Source organism: Apaloderma vittatum, unplaced genomic scaffold (assembly GCF_000703405.1).
Source record: "Apaloderma vittatum isolate BGI_N311 unplaced genomic scaffold, ASM70340v1 scaffold2405, whole genome shotgun sequence".
NCBI lineage: Eukaryota > Metazoa > Chordata > Aves > Trogoniformes > Trogonidae > Apaloderma > Apaloderma vittatum.
In genome coordinates, this window is record NW_009717478.1 from 97869 (window position 1) to 115133 (window position 17265).

General features: G+C 38.6%; 1 protein-coding gene across 1 annotated transcript in view; it reads left to right on the forward strand.

The window, feature by feature from the left end:
• The window catches only part of PRUNE2 (prune homolog 2 (Drosophila)), a gene marked incomplete at its 5' end in the record, with an annotated part of 100328 nt that overhangs the window by 70764 nt on the left and 12299 nt on the right, over positions 1-17265 (forward strand). The window contains 2 exon segments of the mRNA XM_009869900.1: positions 10483-10562; positions 11459-11659. Of these exon segments, the coding sequence (XP_009868202.1) occupies positions 10483-10562; positions 11459-11659 (281 nt within the window).

Genomic DNA, 17265 nt, shown 5'->3' on the forward strand with positions numbered 1-17265 from the left:
TATAGGTGAAAAAACACCTATGTCAGCACCTGTGAATATTGATAAAGCTGTTTTTATCACTCTGGTGTCCTCAGGACTGGAGACACTTCCTGTCAGACTCTGTACAAATATCCAGACAAATGTGGTGCTATGGCAACAAGACATGAAGACTGAGGCAGAGGGGAGGATGGGAGTGATAGTCCGATTTGACACATTTCTTGGTTTTCCTTTGGGTATTGAAGGAAATGGCTTGGCTGTTACAGGATTTTATGAATTAACTCATTCAGATATTGCTAATTAGTTCTTAGTGTATCCTATAGATTATGGTCTTCTCTATAGCCGCTGCAGCTCTGAAAAAGAGAGAGCAGCAGATCAGAATTCCCTGTTTCCAGGTTACCAGATGTAAACTGACTGTGTCTTACAAAGAGCAAGATTACTCTCCTTAGCAGAAAACATGGGGAGCAAACTCTAAAGAGCAATCTGGTGGACATCAGCCCAACAGGATACACCTTTTCCTGCTTGTGTAAAGCAGTGGGGCATATAGCTAACCTTGCCCTTACATTTCCCGAGCTATAATGTGTGTGCTAGAGTGCCACGTGGGGGAAGGAGGAGCTCTGTTTTCTCACCTGGTTCCTGTACATTACTTCTTCACTCTGGCATTTCCTGTCGCTCTGTCTCTTTAACAGCATTTTCTCTATGCCTGACATTTTCCTCTCTGCCAAACTTAGGTTAGTTTTTATCTTCCTACTGCTTCTGTGGCCCTTCTGACTCAGCGACAGAGTTCTGCTTCCAAAGATAACTGGTGGCTTTCAGCACCTCTTGTCTCCCTCTGCACATGCCTTTTTAGACCTGCCTACTGCAGGATCTGACAGCATCTCCTGCTCTGAACACTGGTGCGAGCAGGCTGCACCACTGCCTTGCTTGGTGCCCCGTTTACTGCTTCGACAGAGCTTATGTGCCTTGATTAGGTGTCTCCTTTGGCTCATGGTTGGGCTTTTCCTGTATTTTTCCCAAGTTTCAGTTCACCCAGTGTGGATGGGAACTTTTCAGTTACCAGTTTACACCCATTAAGGTATTTCCATTTTAATCAGACAGTTAAAATTCCCAGTGAACATTCTGCGTTGTGTTTTACATTCCCCTGCTATCTATTACATCTCTGACAACTGCAGCTTTAAGAAGAGACTATAGTGTCAACATCTTTTTTAGGGCCTTTTATTTAGCTCAGTCATAGCCAAGATAGAGAAAATGTAGCTGTCAGTTACTTGTAGTTTTGCTGCAGCAGGTACGGTATGAATCCAAATCATAATAACATTGGACATTGTAAGTTGAACATTCATAGTTCCATGGAAAAGATGGAAAGATGGAAATTTGGCAGTAAAGTGACACAGAAGTGAGAATAAAGTAAAATAACGAATTCACAAGATTTAAGGTATTGAAGGAATAGAAGTTGTTCGAGAAGAATAAGGAATGAATTCATAAATAGGACCGGAGAAAAAGCATTATGAGGTGAGGAAAAGGTGGAAGTCATACAGTACAAAAAAAATGTTGCCATGTATATTTTTCTGTTTATCAGTGTATTATAAATTGTGCATAAGCCAAACTTGAAATTGAAGGAGTACTAGAAAAATCCTAATGTTTTAATGAACAGTCAACAAAAGTGCAACGAATCTGTACACCTTGATGTTGAGTTCTTATGATTAGCAGCTCTGAAAAACATCCCTAAACACATCCTGTGAGCAAGATGGAATTCACTTGTTGTAAGCAGCTTTGTTAAAATGTTAGCTCAGTGGGTTGTGTGTGATGCTGACAACAATGACAACATTGAGGTCGCGAGTTCGATTCCCGCTCAGTCCCTATGTGTTGCCTGATCTAGTTGAGAGGCATCCCTGCCCATGACAGGCAGGTTGGATTAAATGATCTATAAGGTCCCTTCCAACCTAGGCCATTCTATGATTCTATGATTTGATTCCAAGTAGTATGGTATGGTAATAAGTATCATCATCATTGTACATGTTAGCATTCATACATTCAGAGAAACAAATTCTTTAAGCAGTGCAAAAAGTTGACGGTATTATAGACAAGCCAAGTAGAAAACAGGAAATAGCCACTGAAGCTCAGAAGTTACCTGAGCTGCAGAACTAGTGGTTGTTACTGATGGTTAAGAGCAGTCTGAGGCATTTTAGCATGTCTTCATTTGGAAGCACATGTGCTTCATAAGGTATAGACTGTCATAATAGTTGGAGGGCAGTTCTTACAACTCCACTAGAAAGTGCCAGTAGGGCACAAAGTGTAAAACTTCCTAAAGATTTTCCACTTCTGATCCTGCAACCTCTAGTCCACTAACCCCTCTCAAAGCATTAGCATACTTCCTGAAAGTGCAGATGGCTGCACTGGGTATAGGGTGCACGCTGCTTTTTGAAGTGCTGTTCATGTGCCAATTGCATCATTTGGTGCCGCAGGTATTCTGATGAGTTGTCTTGACAGCACAGCATGGCAGGAAAATGGTCACTGTGAACTGCATATGCTGGAAGGAAAACTTGTTTTAAAGTGAGGAAAATTAAAACTGAGTTTTCTCAAGGAATAATTAATGGCTCAATGCAAGTGGAGGGTGGGAAATAGGTCCCAGATTGGTGCTTAGGCCTGACATTTTAATAAATTTTTAGAAATACATTTTTCAAGCCAGATATATTTTCAGTTTGTACTTCAGGATCTTTTACATCAGATTGATTTAACTCCTGCTTTCTCTGGTGGCATTGCCTTGTTAGAATGCATTTGTAGTGTTTGTTCAGCAGTGGTTGCTGATTAACAGGCCATTTAGATGTTATTTGTAGAATATTAACGTTTATTAAGAGCAGAGAGATCAGATAAATTTAAATAGGCCTTCTAAATGCACATACTGTTCTGAACCTACATAGCTTGCTGCCAGATCTTGTGATCTTCCAGTACTGATGGAGAAGCACCCATCACACAGGTTCCTCAACTTTGTGGTTTTAATTCCAGTAATTTTCCACTAGCTCAGCAAAGATTAAGCAGCATTTTGCTAGGCACGTAACAAAAGAGAGTTGGTGCTCTGAGGGCAAGACCATGAGGTGGCATGTGAGTGTAACACCAAAGCACAGCAATAGACGTCAAGTGGCATGTTACTTCTACCTTAGAAATTGTTGTTCTCTACTTGCTTTGGCACACAAAATACCAAGTTAGAGGAATATTATTAAGATGGTAATATTAGGAAATGCCTAGCAGGTTCTACACTCCTCTGTAAGAGGCATAGCTGGAGTGCTGTTTCATGAGTACGGACATATAACACTGCCCTAAAGGATTGCTCCTGTCCATGTCTCTGCTATGAAGTTGTTAGGCAGAGTGGGGCAGATCACTAGGAGTCAGCAACTGCTTGAATTGCACACATCCTTCTCTGACCCAGTTCTGATTTGTTCTTTTTCTGGATGCCAAAGTGAAGCTGCTGGGGTCTGACTATACTAGGCTTTTTCAGTAGTAGCTATTCTTGAGGATTAGTAGCGGCATATAGAAGATATATGAAGATAAATGCTACATATTCAGAAAAAAATCCCATATATTATTAGGCATTACTTACCGGGAACTCACAATTAGTGGACACTCTGAAAGATATTTACTCTGTTTCTCTTCTGTAGCAGTGAATAATTCCTTATCTTTTGATTAGCAGCTCTGAAAAGCCCCAGCGAGGACTAATTGTCCAGTCTCTAGAGCCATGTTTGAATGGTGCACAGTTAATAATGCTTGGGGATGCAGAACAGACAAGTAGGTATTAAATAGTTGTTTGTTGGGTGGCACTGTCTTTCCAGTAGCATCCTGTGACCTGTTGGTGACAAACCTCTACAAAGACACTGGGATCTGCTTGAGGCAGCATCAGCCAGTCTTGAATTCCCAAGACCCTGTTTCAGCAAGACATCTAGGTCTGGGACTAAAATCCAATCTCCCTCACTCTGTATTGAGAGTCCTTTTCATTTCGTGTGGCTGGAAGTCACAGATAACTGAAGAAGCCTGGAGCCCTGGATTCCTTCCATAACCCTTCCTCATCCATGAACATATGCATAAGGTTGCTGAAATAGCATAGTGAATCCCATTATCACTCATCTATTTACTTAGATTTGTCCCTCCGTGGCTCCCTGCATCCCTCCCTGGCTTTGCCTGCTTCCCTTGCGCTGTGGCACAGGGAGGGAGCTGGCAAGGAGTCAGGACAGACAGCCTGTGGCTGCCTAGCAGCAGTGAAAGCAGCAGCGTGTGCTTAAGAATAGCAGCTTTGATTTTTTACAGTCTTAAACTGGTAAGAGCAGGCAGGAGAGCCTACTGCTACGAGTGGTTACCTGGAATAAAATGAGGCTTATGGTATAGGTTTATGAAGAGGAACACGGAAAAAGATGGCTCATAAACACATACTAAACACTAAAGGTGAAATATTTTCATAAAAAATGATTAAAAATATATATTCAGGGGCCCAAAGTGAGAATTCTAACATATTCTCGGTTAACATACTGAAAGCAAATGATTTAAATCTTCTGGCTAGAATACAGGATTCTTCTGCAGAAAGAGTATTACCTCTTACACACATGCCTAACTTTTTCATCCAACTTTGATGCTGAAAATGGAGTAGAAAATCAACACATGGAAAACATCAAGTAACAGTATAATCAGTAAAAGAAGCTTTAAGTCTGAAGATTGAAGTGTGAAAAAACAGGAAGTAATGGCTTTTACTAATATTTTTAGCAATGTTTTTTTCTGTGGCTTTTGAGAAAGTGACATGTTTTTCTGTAAAATGGAAATATCAGCATGTGTGCAGCAGTATGACAGTGATTAGTTAACATTTGCACAGATGTTTGATTGATAAAGCTTTCGGCTCAAACAAAACACCACAGATAATTTTTTGGGGGTTTTGGTTTGCATCCAGAGATGGGAATAAAAGTCTTATGCTATGCATAAATTCTAGTGCTCGGTCTATAGATTTTTCCTGAACTAATTTGTGATTAAGAGCTACCAAAATAAATAGCAGTAGAAACACTGTTAATTTAGAATACTAACATATGGTTGCTAAATGCAGCTCTCAGTAGGTTATATAATTAATCCATTTTTACAAGTCACCTGTATATAGAATGATTATTTTACACAGCTGTGAGTAGAAGTAATGGTTTTTTTTCTAGTCTCAGATATCCTGGAGTGTATTCATTCCAATATGCTAATTTTCTTGGTATATGGATGTAGCTGAAGTATAGTGTCTGACTGATACTGAGCGAATCCTGCACAGTATATGTCACTTTGATTTGTTGCATGCTCGTCTACAGTTCAGAGATCGTTAATTCTGCCGAACCTAAAACATTCACACTGAATCTCTTTTATCTCTGAATAGGCAACTCTAGAAATTTTCATTTATTGTCTGGAGGTTTTGTAGTGAAGGACTAGCTTCAGGAAGTGATTGTGGGGATTGTTTTTAGTGGATGCATTTGCCAACGGGTTTCTTCTTCTCCTAGTGCACAGTCCACTCGGGGTTTTTTGGGGACTAATGTTCCTGACTTCTTTCTTTGTTTCTTTCTCTGTATTTTCATCAAACTTTTTTAAGGATAATATTTTGACTGGTCTTATTTTTCAACTTTATATATTAATGCTTTATTTCCTGTAACATACCGTTTTGGCTATAGACGCAGCTGATGTTGAAGTATCTCCAACAGTTCTCTGACTTTGCTTGTAGAACATTTCTGCTTATCTTACGTAGATGATAAGCATCTAGATGCAAATGCATACACATCAAATTAGCATTCATTCTTAGCCTATTAGCACTAAAGGTCTCTGAAACAACGCCTGTTAGTTATAACATAGTTTGTGGAGCTGTGTTTGTGGAGCTGTGCCTATAACCAGACGAGCCATCCTCTGTTTAAAATTGGATTAACGTTTCTCTTTTTTAGCAGGTTGTAGGTGTTCATTCAGAGCAGCCCCTGGGAGATACTGTTTGGTTTAGACTGAAGAAATTAACTTCTTGATATGTACTAGCTGCAGAGCAGCTTGGGAAACTGGTGATATATCGCATATGACACAAGGGTGAGGCAGCAGAGCCCATAGGGATTATGACATATTGCTGGGAATATGCAGAGCTGCTCTTTCCAAAATAGCAGAATCCTACTGTACCTAGAAAAGTCAGGAAGGATAACTTTTGCTCTGAGAAATACTGATTTGAGAGGGCACTAGGAATTATTTAAAGATTACTAATTTATTGAGCTGTAAGAATGTTTGAGCCGAAGAAAAAAGGCAAGGAAAGGATTTCAGCCTCCATCTTCCCTCTCCTCTTGGTATCCGTCTCTGATCCACCCTTGCAAAACAAGGAGTTTTTTAGCTGAGCAAGTATGTAGACCTGAGTTATCAAAGCAAACATGCAGTAACTTGATTCCCAGTGCAGCTGATCCTAAAATGACTGATCTGTGAACCACATAAAAGAAGTCATTTATGACACAAAAAGCTTATTTGACTTTGACTTCTGTTCTGAGTGAAAGATCCCTGTTTTTATCAATCCAGTAAATAATACCTGATTAGAGTAGAGGTTTCAAAAGTAACCTAATTTATGTCTTCAAAAAGAAGCATTCATTAAAAGGAAGGGGAGAGGAGGGAGGAAGTGTTTTCTTTTTCTGATACTTTTGGCCACATCATCCATGGCATGAGTCGCACCTGTATGGAAGGCAAGGAACTTTGTAAGCCAGAATTTTGGAAGTGTGCAAAGTAATCTCTGGGAAAGGAAGAGGAGGTAGTTGCTTAGTTTAACTTTCTGGAGTTGATTTTCCATTGCTAGGGCTCCTGCTGTGGTATGTTGAAAGCTTGTGCAGAGCCAGATATTACTCTGCAGGGTGTTGAGCCACTCAGGATAGCATGCTCTTAAAATCTGTCAGAAAATGGGGAGCTCTGTCTGTAGAAAACAAACTTCATCCATTTCTTGCTCATTCTCACACTGATGGGGACTCTGGAGCCATGTGTTGAGGTACAATGTCACAAAAGCCATGCTCTGTGACAAGCTTTCTAAATGCACCAGATTTTAAAGATACCTATGTTGCCTATTGATTTATGACTGAACAAATATTAATTATGGCTATTAAAAATACAAACTTTCACCAACATAGAGTTTCTATGTCTGCCCTATATTTAATCTGTTTGGGTAAATCACAAGGGATCTGGAAAAATATGACTAACTCCAGAGTCAGACTCTCTTCTCCCAGTAGCCTGTTGGCTGTTTATTTGACAGTACATGAGAACCTGACATAATTAAAAGAAAAAAAGAAAAGTAAAAAAAAAGGAGGAAATCTAGTCTCATCTAAAAATTTTTCAAAGGTGATACTATCTTTTATGTGACCGAAAATACAATGGATAACCTTGTGTCAGCAATGCTTTTGATTACTAGGAGTCAACTGATTTATAACTGCCTGCCTTGTCCCAGATCTCTCAGGACTGCAGACTATTGCTTCCCAAATCAAATATCCCAATATAAATGATATAGGCTGTTGACATTATAAACGTTGTGCCATCAAAATAAAGTTAGATATTCTCTGACAAATTCTGATACTGTTACTTGTAATCCCTAAGCAAGGAGTATTTTTGAATATATTGCCTGTAGCTGTAGCTGTATTTCAGTAGCAATTTAAACGAAAGTATATGACACATTTGTCTTCCCATCTCCTAGAAGTGTACCATTCTTGTAAACACAATTGTAATGTAATATTCTGGTTGAACTCAGCTGTAGTTGTCCCACTGAAAGCAGAAAAACATTTGAAATGTATGTGATCCAAGTGTAAGAGATTCTAGATAAAGCAGCAATGCCAACATCAAGAACATACTCATTTAAAAAAAAAAAAGATAAAGATGCTACAGGGAGAAAAGCAGTCTTGAGGCAATCCTAGATATGTCATGACTTAGGATAATTTGGTCCCAGGCATGGCAAAAATTTTAGGCAACTCCAAAAAATCTGATTTAATTACTTGGGAGAAATTGCTTTTCTCAGTTTATAATTACCACTGTTTTTGTCAGGGTAATGTATATAAACCTCAGTCATGCTCTTATTGTAGGGAGGAGAAGATAATCTTCATACTGAAACATTTTTGCAGGCTTACCACAGGGAATACTGCCTCTTTTTAATACAGAAGGCCTGAAAATTCACTGCCCTCCGGTAGCTTACTCTTCACACAACTTGAAAGAAGAGCATTTCCTTTCAAATAATCTCCTGCAGTGATTTCTGAGGCTTGTTCAGGAAGGAATTGTCATTTGGTGTGATAAGGCTGTAAGAGATTGTCCTGGTTTGAGCTGTCAAACCAGGACAGAGATTTTATAAATGAATGGTTTTTATATTAATATCAAACCTCTCTTCTGTCCAGCCAAACTGTACACCCTTGAGTACACATAAGTCATCATCTGACTAGTCCTGAGCTGCTTTGATCTGAGAACTTTTCGTAGTTTTGTATTTGGAAATGTTAGTAAAGTCCCAAATAAAATCTTAATCTGAATTTAAAATTGATTATAAGTATTCGTCCTCTCTCCACATTGTTTCCACCACTGTGGTTTCTTATCCGGCTGTTACTTACAGAGCTTCGTTAGAATTCAGATTTGTCTCTGCTAAGTTCGGATGAATAAATTAGACTTTATTACACACATTTTACTATGAATTGAACAGACATCAAACAAATTCAAAGACTCTAATGACTTATTTACATTCTTAAAGTAAATTGTGATGCTTTTTGTGTATCTGAGCACAGATGATGCTACAGAGCAGAAAAAAAGGAAATGGTACATTACAGACAATTTGTGCCATTCATTTTATTCATGAACAGGATACTCTGATCAATTTTTTTTACTATTCTATTGTGTAGCCAAAAAGAAAGGATAATTCAAGCCTTATTTGACAGTAATTAAACATATTCCAGAATTGGCATGTTTTGTAGGCATCATTAAGCAGTTAATCTCTGTATTTGTGAAAGGTGCACTCTACTGTATGTGGGGATAAATGTAGTAAAATTAGCAAGATTATTATGTGTCTGGTTTTACTAAGAGACAAGGCCTGATGTTGAACTGAGCAGCACAAATGTGTTTGACCCTATGTTTGTATTGTCTGTATTCTCTATGACCACATGGGAAAAGTGGGAGTTTGCTTGTTTCCCTGTCTGCATTGGGAATTTGATAGTATGAGGCTTGGGATAAAGATCTTCTGCAACTTCCAAGCATAGTGAAGGCAGGTTTACATGTACGCATTTATATATAATCTATATGAAATTAACAAGAAAACACAGAAGTTGTATTTATACTTTGATGCAGTGATTGGCCAGAAGAGTCTTGTCTGCACACAGTAAAATAATGAGGGTAGTCCTCACAGGGAAAACGAGGGCGAGAAGAAACTGCAGAAGTGACAGGCCAAGACTATTCAGACCCATTCAGCTGGATCATTCAGAACAGAGCTAGCTGGTGCTGTGGCAGGGAAAAGTACCTTCTTTAATCTCATCACAGCTCTGTTAATCAAAGTATGAAAATTGTCTCCTCCTTGATTTTTGTGAAGAAAAGAAATTAAATTTAAAAATAAACAGTTTGAAACGGGAATATAGAAAAAAATACGTAATTAGTTTGGTAAAATAAATGAAGCTTTTTTGAGTCATAAAATTTTTGTGCAGTAATTTGGAAGCTGTCAAGTGCGTCCTGAAAATGTAAAATGTTGTTTCCTCTCTGCAGTTGAACTGAACAGCAAGCATTTTGTAAGATATTTGAATAGAAAATAGACATGAAAACGGTTCAAGACAAGTTGCTCTATAACATTCAAACACCTTTGTTATTATTTTAACCACTTAATGCCTTTTACATGTCTTATGTAGGTATGTTAAATGTAATTTCTTAGTATCTTCCTAAAATGGAGTCTATGTAGGGTATTTTGTGTAATCTGTTACGTAGTTTTGGTTCTCAGTGCTTTGTCTAATCTTTCAGTGCAGATTTCAGTATCACAGAATGACTGATTTGGGTCAGAATTGTTCTAAAGTACAAATTATATCAAAAAATTAAAAAAACCTACTCATCTCATTTTTTTTCTGTATGGTAACTGTATGTACAGCAATGAAAACACTTTAATGGAACTCTTAGCTGTGACCTGCAGTTTGAAGAGTAGCTGAAGCTGCGTGCAATGATGTGTCTGGCTTGCCAGACAAACTTAATTTGTATAAAATGAGACACATTGCTGTTATGCCAACCTGCTATTTTTCAGTGCTATGTCTTGGTCCAAATAAAAGTGGCTGTGTGACCTCTTGGCTCCAGAGGTTCTACAGACGTGCATAAATAGAGGGTAAGAACGACACAGTAGAATTACGATAGCTGCGTTTGTTTCTCACATCCGTTTGTGATCAGACTTACGAACTGGCTATCTTCAGGAAAATTTCAGTTCTGCAGGAGATCCGCAGGAGCTGTCTTGATAGCGAGGTCAACCTGTACATCTCTTGAAGATTTTGCTTTGTGTTTACCTCCCAGGTTAGTACAAGAGGATGTGGGAATGGACATCCCATTTTCTGAGGGTGTACTAAGCCCCAGTTCTACAGAGATGAGACCTGGTGAGAGAAACATTTATTTTCTTAATTATATCTTATTCCCTTGTCATTTAATTATGCAGTGCGAAGGATGTTTCTGTGCTGATAAAGAATTAGTTCAGTTAAAAAGAAAAATTTTAAAGTTCACTTAATTTAGTCAACTTTATGCCTCACTTGACAAATGACAATTGTGGTATGCCGTTTTCTTTGTGCACAGTTGCCATTGCTTGTTTAGTCCTTGTGAAGTTAAGGTAGTCTCTATTATTTATCTTATGTTTATCTGCTCTCTAAGTGAACTGAGTTAGCATTAGAATACTTCAAACAGAACAGCTTGGAATGTGCCGCACAAGGGGTAAAGCCAAACCTAGCTTTTGTCTTATTGAAGGCTGCTTTTATTTAATATTGATTAAGAGATTCAAAGGTGTTTCTATTTCTGTTTTTGTAATGAATAAGATATTGTAGAGTTAAAACCAAAGACGTATCTGCTTGCAAATCAGCACTATTTGAATAGCATCAAGTGCATAAGAAAACAAGTATTTACAGGGGATTTTTACTCATGTGAATTTTTCAAGGATTCAGTGGTGTCTTGGTTTAGAACTCAAATTATTTGTATGTTGCTCTTTAAAATCTAAACATTATGATTCAGAGCCTGACCAAGGCTTTATTTTTGTCTTATGATTGCAAGGAAGTGAATCTGGATTTGGCATAATTTAAGTTGTCCCAGCTACATCTGCCATTGCTGTAGATGTTTCTTTTATTTCTTTAATGTTGATATCTGTGGTTTATGTTAGGTGGTCTTAAATGGCTTGGTGTTACTAGAACTGATCTATCCCAATGTGTTTAAAGGTGATTCTTTAATATGTGAGAGATTACTCATATGCAGAAGAGATAAAGTGGTTTTTTTCTTCCTCTTTTTTCAGAACCTCCCAATTCTCTTGATCTTAATGGTTCCCACCCCAGAAGGATAAAGCTCACTGCTCCAAATATCAATCTCTCTTTGGACCAGAGTGAAGGGTCTGTACTTTCTGATGATAATTTGGATACACCAGATGAAATTGACATCAATGTAGATGACCTTGACACTCCTGATGAAGCAGACTCTTTTGAATACACTGGACAAGGTAATGTTCCAGCCTGTTTATCTCTCTTTTTTCCTTGACTATTTAGATTATCATTCTTGTGTCTGTCAGGCCATGTATATGATTAAAGCATTTGAGAATTAATGCTAGATGTCCAGATATTTTTACTTTCTGCAGTTTTTCAACCTTTCTTGCCCTATGTAATGTAATACGTTTCTGCTTACACAGAGTGCGGAAAGACAAAGTACAGCTGATCAAATAGAAGAAAAAGAGCTACCTAGAGAGAATCAAATTCAAAGTCCTATCTTTGTCCTATACGATAGGACTTGCCTGGAAAGAGTCTCTCTCTGTTGTAGAGAACACTCTAGCTAACTGCATCCTTGTGCAGCTCTGGCTAACTCTAAATTGCCCTTACATTAGTAGTGCTTAAAGATATAACACTGTGCAAAATGTGTTGGTTGACATAAGCTGTACCAAAAGAGCTAGCAGTGTATAAATGAAGTAGACACAGCGTGATGAGAGAGTTCTTTTGTTAATGAGAAAGGTCTTATTTTATTTCCACATATGGCTGGAAAGCTGAGGTGAGGAAGGTGAGCACATGGCATTATAAAGTTAACTCAGCTGATGGAACGAGAGAATTCCTCTTTCCACTAATTTAACTATGCTTTCTCAGCAGGGGCAGTTGTACACTATAGATACACCCTGAAGTGTGAAATGGATGCTTCACTCTTCCCTTGCATATTAGTGATTTTACCTCATGTGGTAGAAAAGTCTTACTCTGTTTACCTTCATGATGTAGAAAATAGGGTATTGGTACTCGTTCCTTGCTAGTACCTTAAGAACCATGTAAAAACTCTATTCACTAATGTAGATGCATAAAGATGATAAGCTATCTGAGGGGAAAATGAGTGTGATCATTTTGTAATCTACACCAGAAACAAATTTTTGAAATGGATCAATTTAAATTGAATTTTCCCTTGCATTTAAAATCTATATTGCTGGTGAGATCGCTATAATTTTAAAATGGTGTGCTCTTTTGAGCATATAAGAACGGCTGCATCAATTTTAAGTGATATTGCCAAAGAGACATTACTGTGTACTCAATCATGCATGAGCATCGCTAATGTCACTTCTCATTAGAAGGCTGATTTCCTTATGAGTAGATGCAGAGCATAGTGATGAGTTGCTTGGTGGTTAGAGTATTTTTTAGCCAAGGTTAAAACTAGCACACACACACAGCAGAGCAGCGTGTGCTTGCAATTTTAGACTATTGTGATTCCTGTGTGAGAGCAAAAATCTCTGCCTGCAGTGAAACAGATTTTGCCTTTAAGCACTCAAGTAAATAAATTCAACTTCAGTGATTTTGGTGGCAGTTGTATTTATGGCAAGCATTTCTCCCCAGCTTTTTTAGCTGCTTTCTAAATGTGATGATTCATTCAATCACCAAAGTTGGACCTGTAACCTTGAACTCCGAGGTGCAGAACTCAAGGTGCCTGTGTTTTGGTGACATTTTTACAGTTGTGTAGTCTGATGTTAGACATATTCAATTAGCCAAACGTCCTCCACTTAGGTGAACCAGGAACAAGAGAGTAGAAAAGGAAAAAAAAAAAATCGCATTTTATCAAAATAAGCTGGCAATAAAATAAGTGGGCTATATAATACATGAATCTAATAGCTGAGAGTGTAGTCACAAGAACTAGTGCATAAGGGTTTATTTGCATCGCAAATAGCCTTTCTTATCTTTGTACTTCCATCACTGTACTGTTAACCAGTATGCACTCTAGTGATACCAACACTCATAATCAACCACAGATCAGAGTTTTCAGACTGTTCTGCCAAACTCAGGGAAGTAAATACACAGAAGATGTAGCTGTTAAGACTATAAAGAACTGTGATTTCTAGTTTGGCATGCTCAGGCTGCTGAATGTCCATTTGAACTATAAAAGGCAACTGAGAAAATGAAGACTGTCAACATGATTCAGGGAGCCATCTCATTCCTGGAAAAATGATACCTCTGTAGTACAAGAAATACTGAAATACCATTTGTTTGAAAGAATAATGAAGAATCATCATCACAACTGCAAGAAAATTTATAAGAACAGAAATACTAAAGCACTTGTCTTAAACTAGCACCTGACTTGTTTGGGTGTTGGTCAATCATCAATTTCACTAATACCTTACATTTAAACATTCTATTTCAGAACTTGTTCCTGTTTCTGAGATGAACTTTTCATGATTATTACATTAGATGACATAGAACTTGCATTTCTGAAAACCACATGTGCATATAGGTGAAGGCCTCCATCCCAATCAGCTTTGTTTGGGAAGTAGAAGTCTTTATCATTTTGTCTGCACATGTTTATTTCCTTTCTGAATTTCACACTGGTGCATCTTTCACTGCAGACTCAACACTTCAGGCGGTAAAGCCTAGCTACTTTGTCTGGAAGAGGTGTTCTGTTTTCTGTCAAAAAATAATTCATTTGGCCTGTTCCAGCATCGTTAGTTTTATCAGGATCTCTTTCTGATTTTTTTCATCATTTGCAGTTTCACCAAAAAACAAAAACTTACCGAACCACAAACACTATTTCAACATGAATTCGCCAATTCCCTATCCTGGCCTCTTTTCACTAAAGCTGTTCTGCCATCTACAGTTCTCTACCTTGGCCGTGTTCTTTCTACCCTCTGAGGAAACAGCTGACTAGGCAGGTTTCCTAGGCTGTTCTGATGATCCCATCTATCTAACCTGAAAGCACCTGAGCTGCGTAATAGCATCCTGTGGGGACCCTGTATATTTAAAGGAATGGACCACCCTGTGATGGCCTGTCGAACATTGCGTAGCTTGACTGCATTTATGTAGTTCTCACATTGTTTCCCATGGTGCTTTTACAAAATTAACGTCATACAAAACTGCATCAAGATATCTAGGTTTGGAGGGAGCAGGGTTATGCATTTTGTAAGCTTGTTCCCAGTGTCACAGAATATGTGATACTTTGAAACCAAATGCTAAATAATATTAATAAACATCCTAACCATTGTACCCTGAGAAGGTATGAGTACATACTTCAGTTCCACAATATATAATCTACTGAGCAGCAAGTGTTAAACCAAGTTGAAATAGTATACTTGAAAAAAATTTGCCTTTCACCGTCTATTCTTCCCAACTTTAGATGTCCTGAAATTCCCTTTATTTGCAGTTCCACCATTAATACAATTTTACTTGGATATGTTTTTAACTCATCAGCTGATTTAGGCAGTGAGTTAGGAGCTGAAATATCGCTAATTTCTTGCAAGATTACAGCAGGCAGGATTTAGATAAAGAAAAGAATTCTTAATAGACTAAGCTTTTGCTGCACATGTGTAGTGCTTTGATCCTGGCTGGCAGTGAAGTGCCCACCACAGTTGGTCTATCACTCCTTCTTCTCAGCTAGATGGAGGGAGGAAATATAATGAAGGGTGCCCGTAGTTTGAGATGAGGACAGGGAGATCCTACCCACAGCTACCATCCCAGGCAAAACAGACTTGATTTTGGGGAAATAAGTTAAATTTATTAACAATCAAAATCAGAGAAGAGTAATGAGAAATAAAAACAGATCTTAAAAATAACACCCGTCCCTTCTTGCCAGATTTAACATCACTCCCAGGTTATCCACCTCCTCCCCCCATGCGGCACAGGGGGACAGGGAATGGGGATTGCGGTCAGTTCATCTGATGCTGTCTCCATCACTCCTTCTTCCTCCAAGGGAGGACTCCTCACTCATCCCCTGGGCTATCGGGGGGTCCCTCTCATGGGACACCGCTCCTCACAAACCTTCTCCAGTGTGAGTCCGCTCATGAGAGACAGTTCTTGACAAACTGCCCCAACATGCATCTCTCTCTATGGGGTGCAGTCGTCCTTCAGGGGAACTGCTCCAGTGTGAGTCCCCCGCAGCATCACAAAAGTCCCCCAGCCAACCTGCTCCAGCATGGGCTTTTCTCTGTGCAGGTGCAACAGGTTTGGGCAGAAGCCTGCTCCAGCGCAGGCTTCCTACAGGGTCACAGTCCCCTTCAGGCATCCACCTTCTCGGCCTCCATGGGTGACAGGTGGACATCTACACCTCCATCACACCCATGGGCTGCAGAGGGACAGCCTGCCTCACCATGGTCTTCACCACAGCCCAGGGGAATCTCTGCTCTGGTGCCTGGAGCACATCCTCCCCGTCATTCTTCACTGACCTTGGTGTCTTCACATGTTCCCACTCCTCTCTATTTCTCCCTGCAAGTTCTTATGGTGTAGTTCTTTTTTCCCCCACTTCTTAAATATGTTATCCCAGAGGAATTCCTATCCTATCATCACTGCCAGGCTCAGCCTTGGCCAGCAGCAGGTCCGTCTTTGGAGCCGGCTGGCATTGTCTCTGTCAGGCCTAGGGGAAGCTTCTGGCAGCTTTCTGCCGAAGTTGCCCTTACAGCCCCCCCACCCTGCTACCAAAATCTGGCCAGGCAAACCCAGTACACCATGGGAGATTCTGCCTCAGAAATGGGTACTGTCCACCACCATTATTCCTTAAAAATACTTTGTATTAGGGACAGAAAATACAAGACAATAGCGATTCGGACTTCATTAGTCCTAATGTAACAACAAATATGTGCTCAACGTAATGTTTTTTTTTTAAAGTTCAAAGATTTTTTGTGTGTGTTTTGAGGAACTTGATATTCCCAAGAAATCTGGTGGAATTCGTGATAGCTTTCAGTGCAAAAATCAGTTTTACAAAGTAATAGTACATGTATATGTATGTGTATGTGCCCATAGGTTCTATGTCTATAGATAGAAGTTGTATATACACAGTATAGTATCTTATTCTTGATTTTATGAAGATCATTGATTTAATTCTTTTGTTAAACTGATGTGTTTTAAGAATCATCTACTTTCATTTTTGTGAGTAGTTCAAGAAACAGCAAAGAGGCATCTGAAGATAAACCAATACATAAAAACGTTTGAGGACTTCTGTGAAAAATTGTGTTCTTTACTTCTTCTTGTCAATTAAAATCACTTCTTTTAGTTTATACTTAACTCTCATAGATCTCTTTGGTATTTTCAATGTAGATGACTGATCTACTTTTTATGTGCCCTTGTATATGTGCCATTATATATGTGTCATTATATACCTCACTATATCTTTACTTACTGTTACCTCACTTGTTGATGTACATCACCAAATTCTGCTCTTACTTACAACTTCAGGGCCAGAATAGTGCTTTAAAAAGCACAGTTTATTTTGTTTACTTCAAATATGTGTAATACATATTACTTAGAATCTTTACAGTGAAGATAAATTAAAAATACACACATAGCCACAAGGCAAAGATGCTTCAGCAAGAATAATAGTACAAAAGATGGATTATTTTTATTTCTCCATGAAACAAAAACCCAGTGTGTTTTAACAATGGCTGAAGAAGGAAAGGAAATAATACCAGCTGTGGACAAAGTGACTGTTCATTTTACTCTCTCTGTAACCAGTTATTAAGTTTGAAAAACTGGAATACAGTTACATTTGTTGTTAAAAGACATCTCATCAATATGCAATGACAATCTAGATTCAGTTAATTACTTTACAGCTTTTCTGAAACAAAGAGTGTCCAGCACAGAGGCTGTGCTACGAGTCTCCATGGTC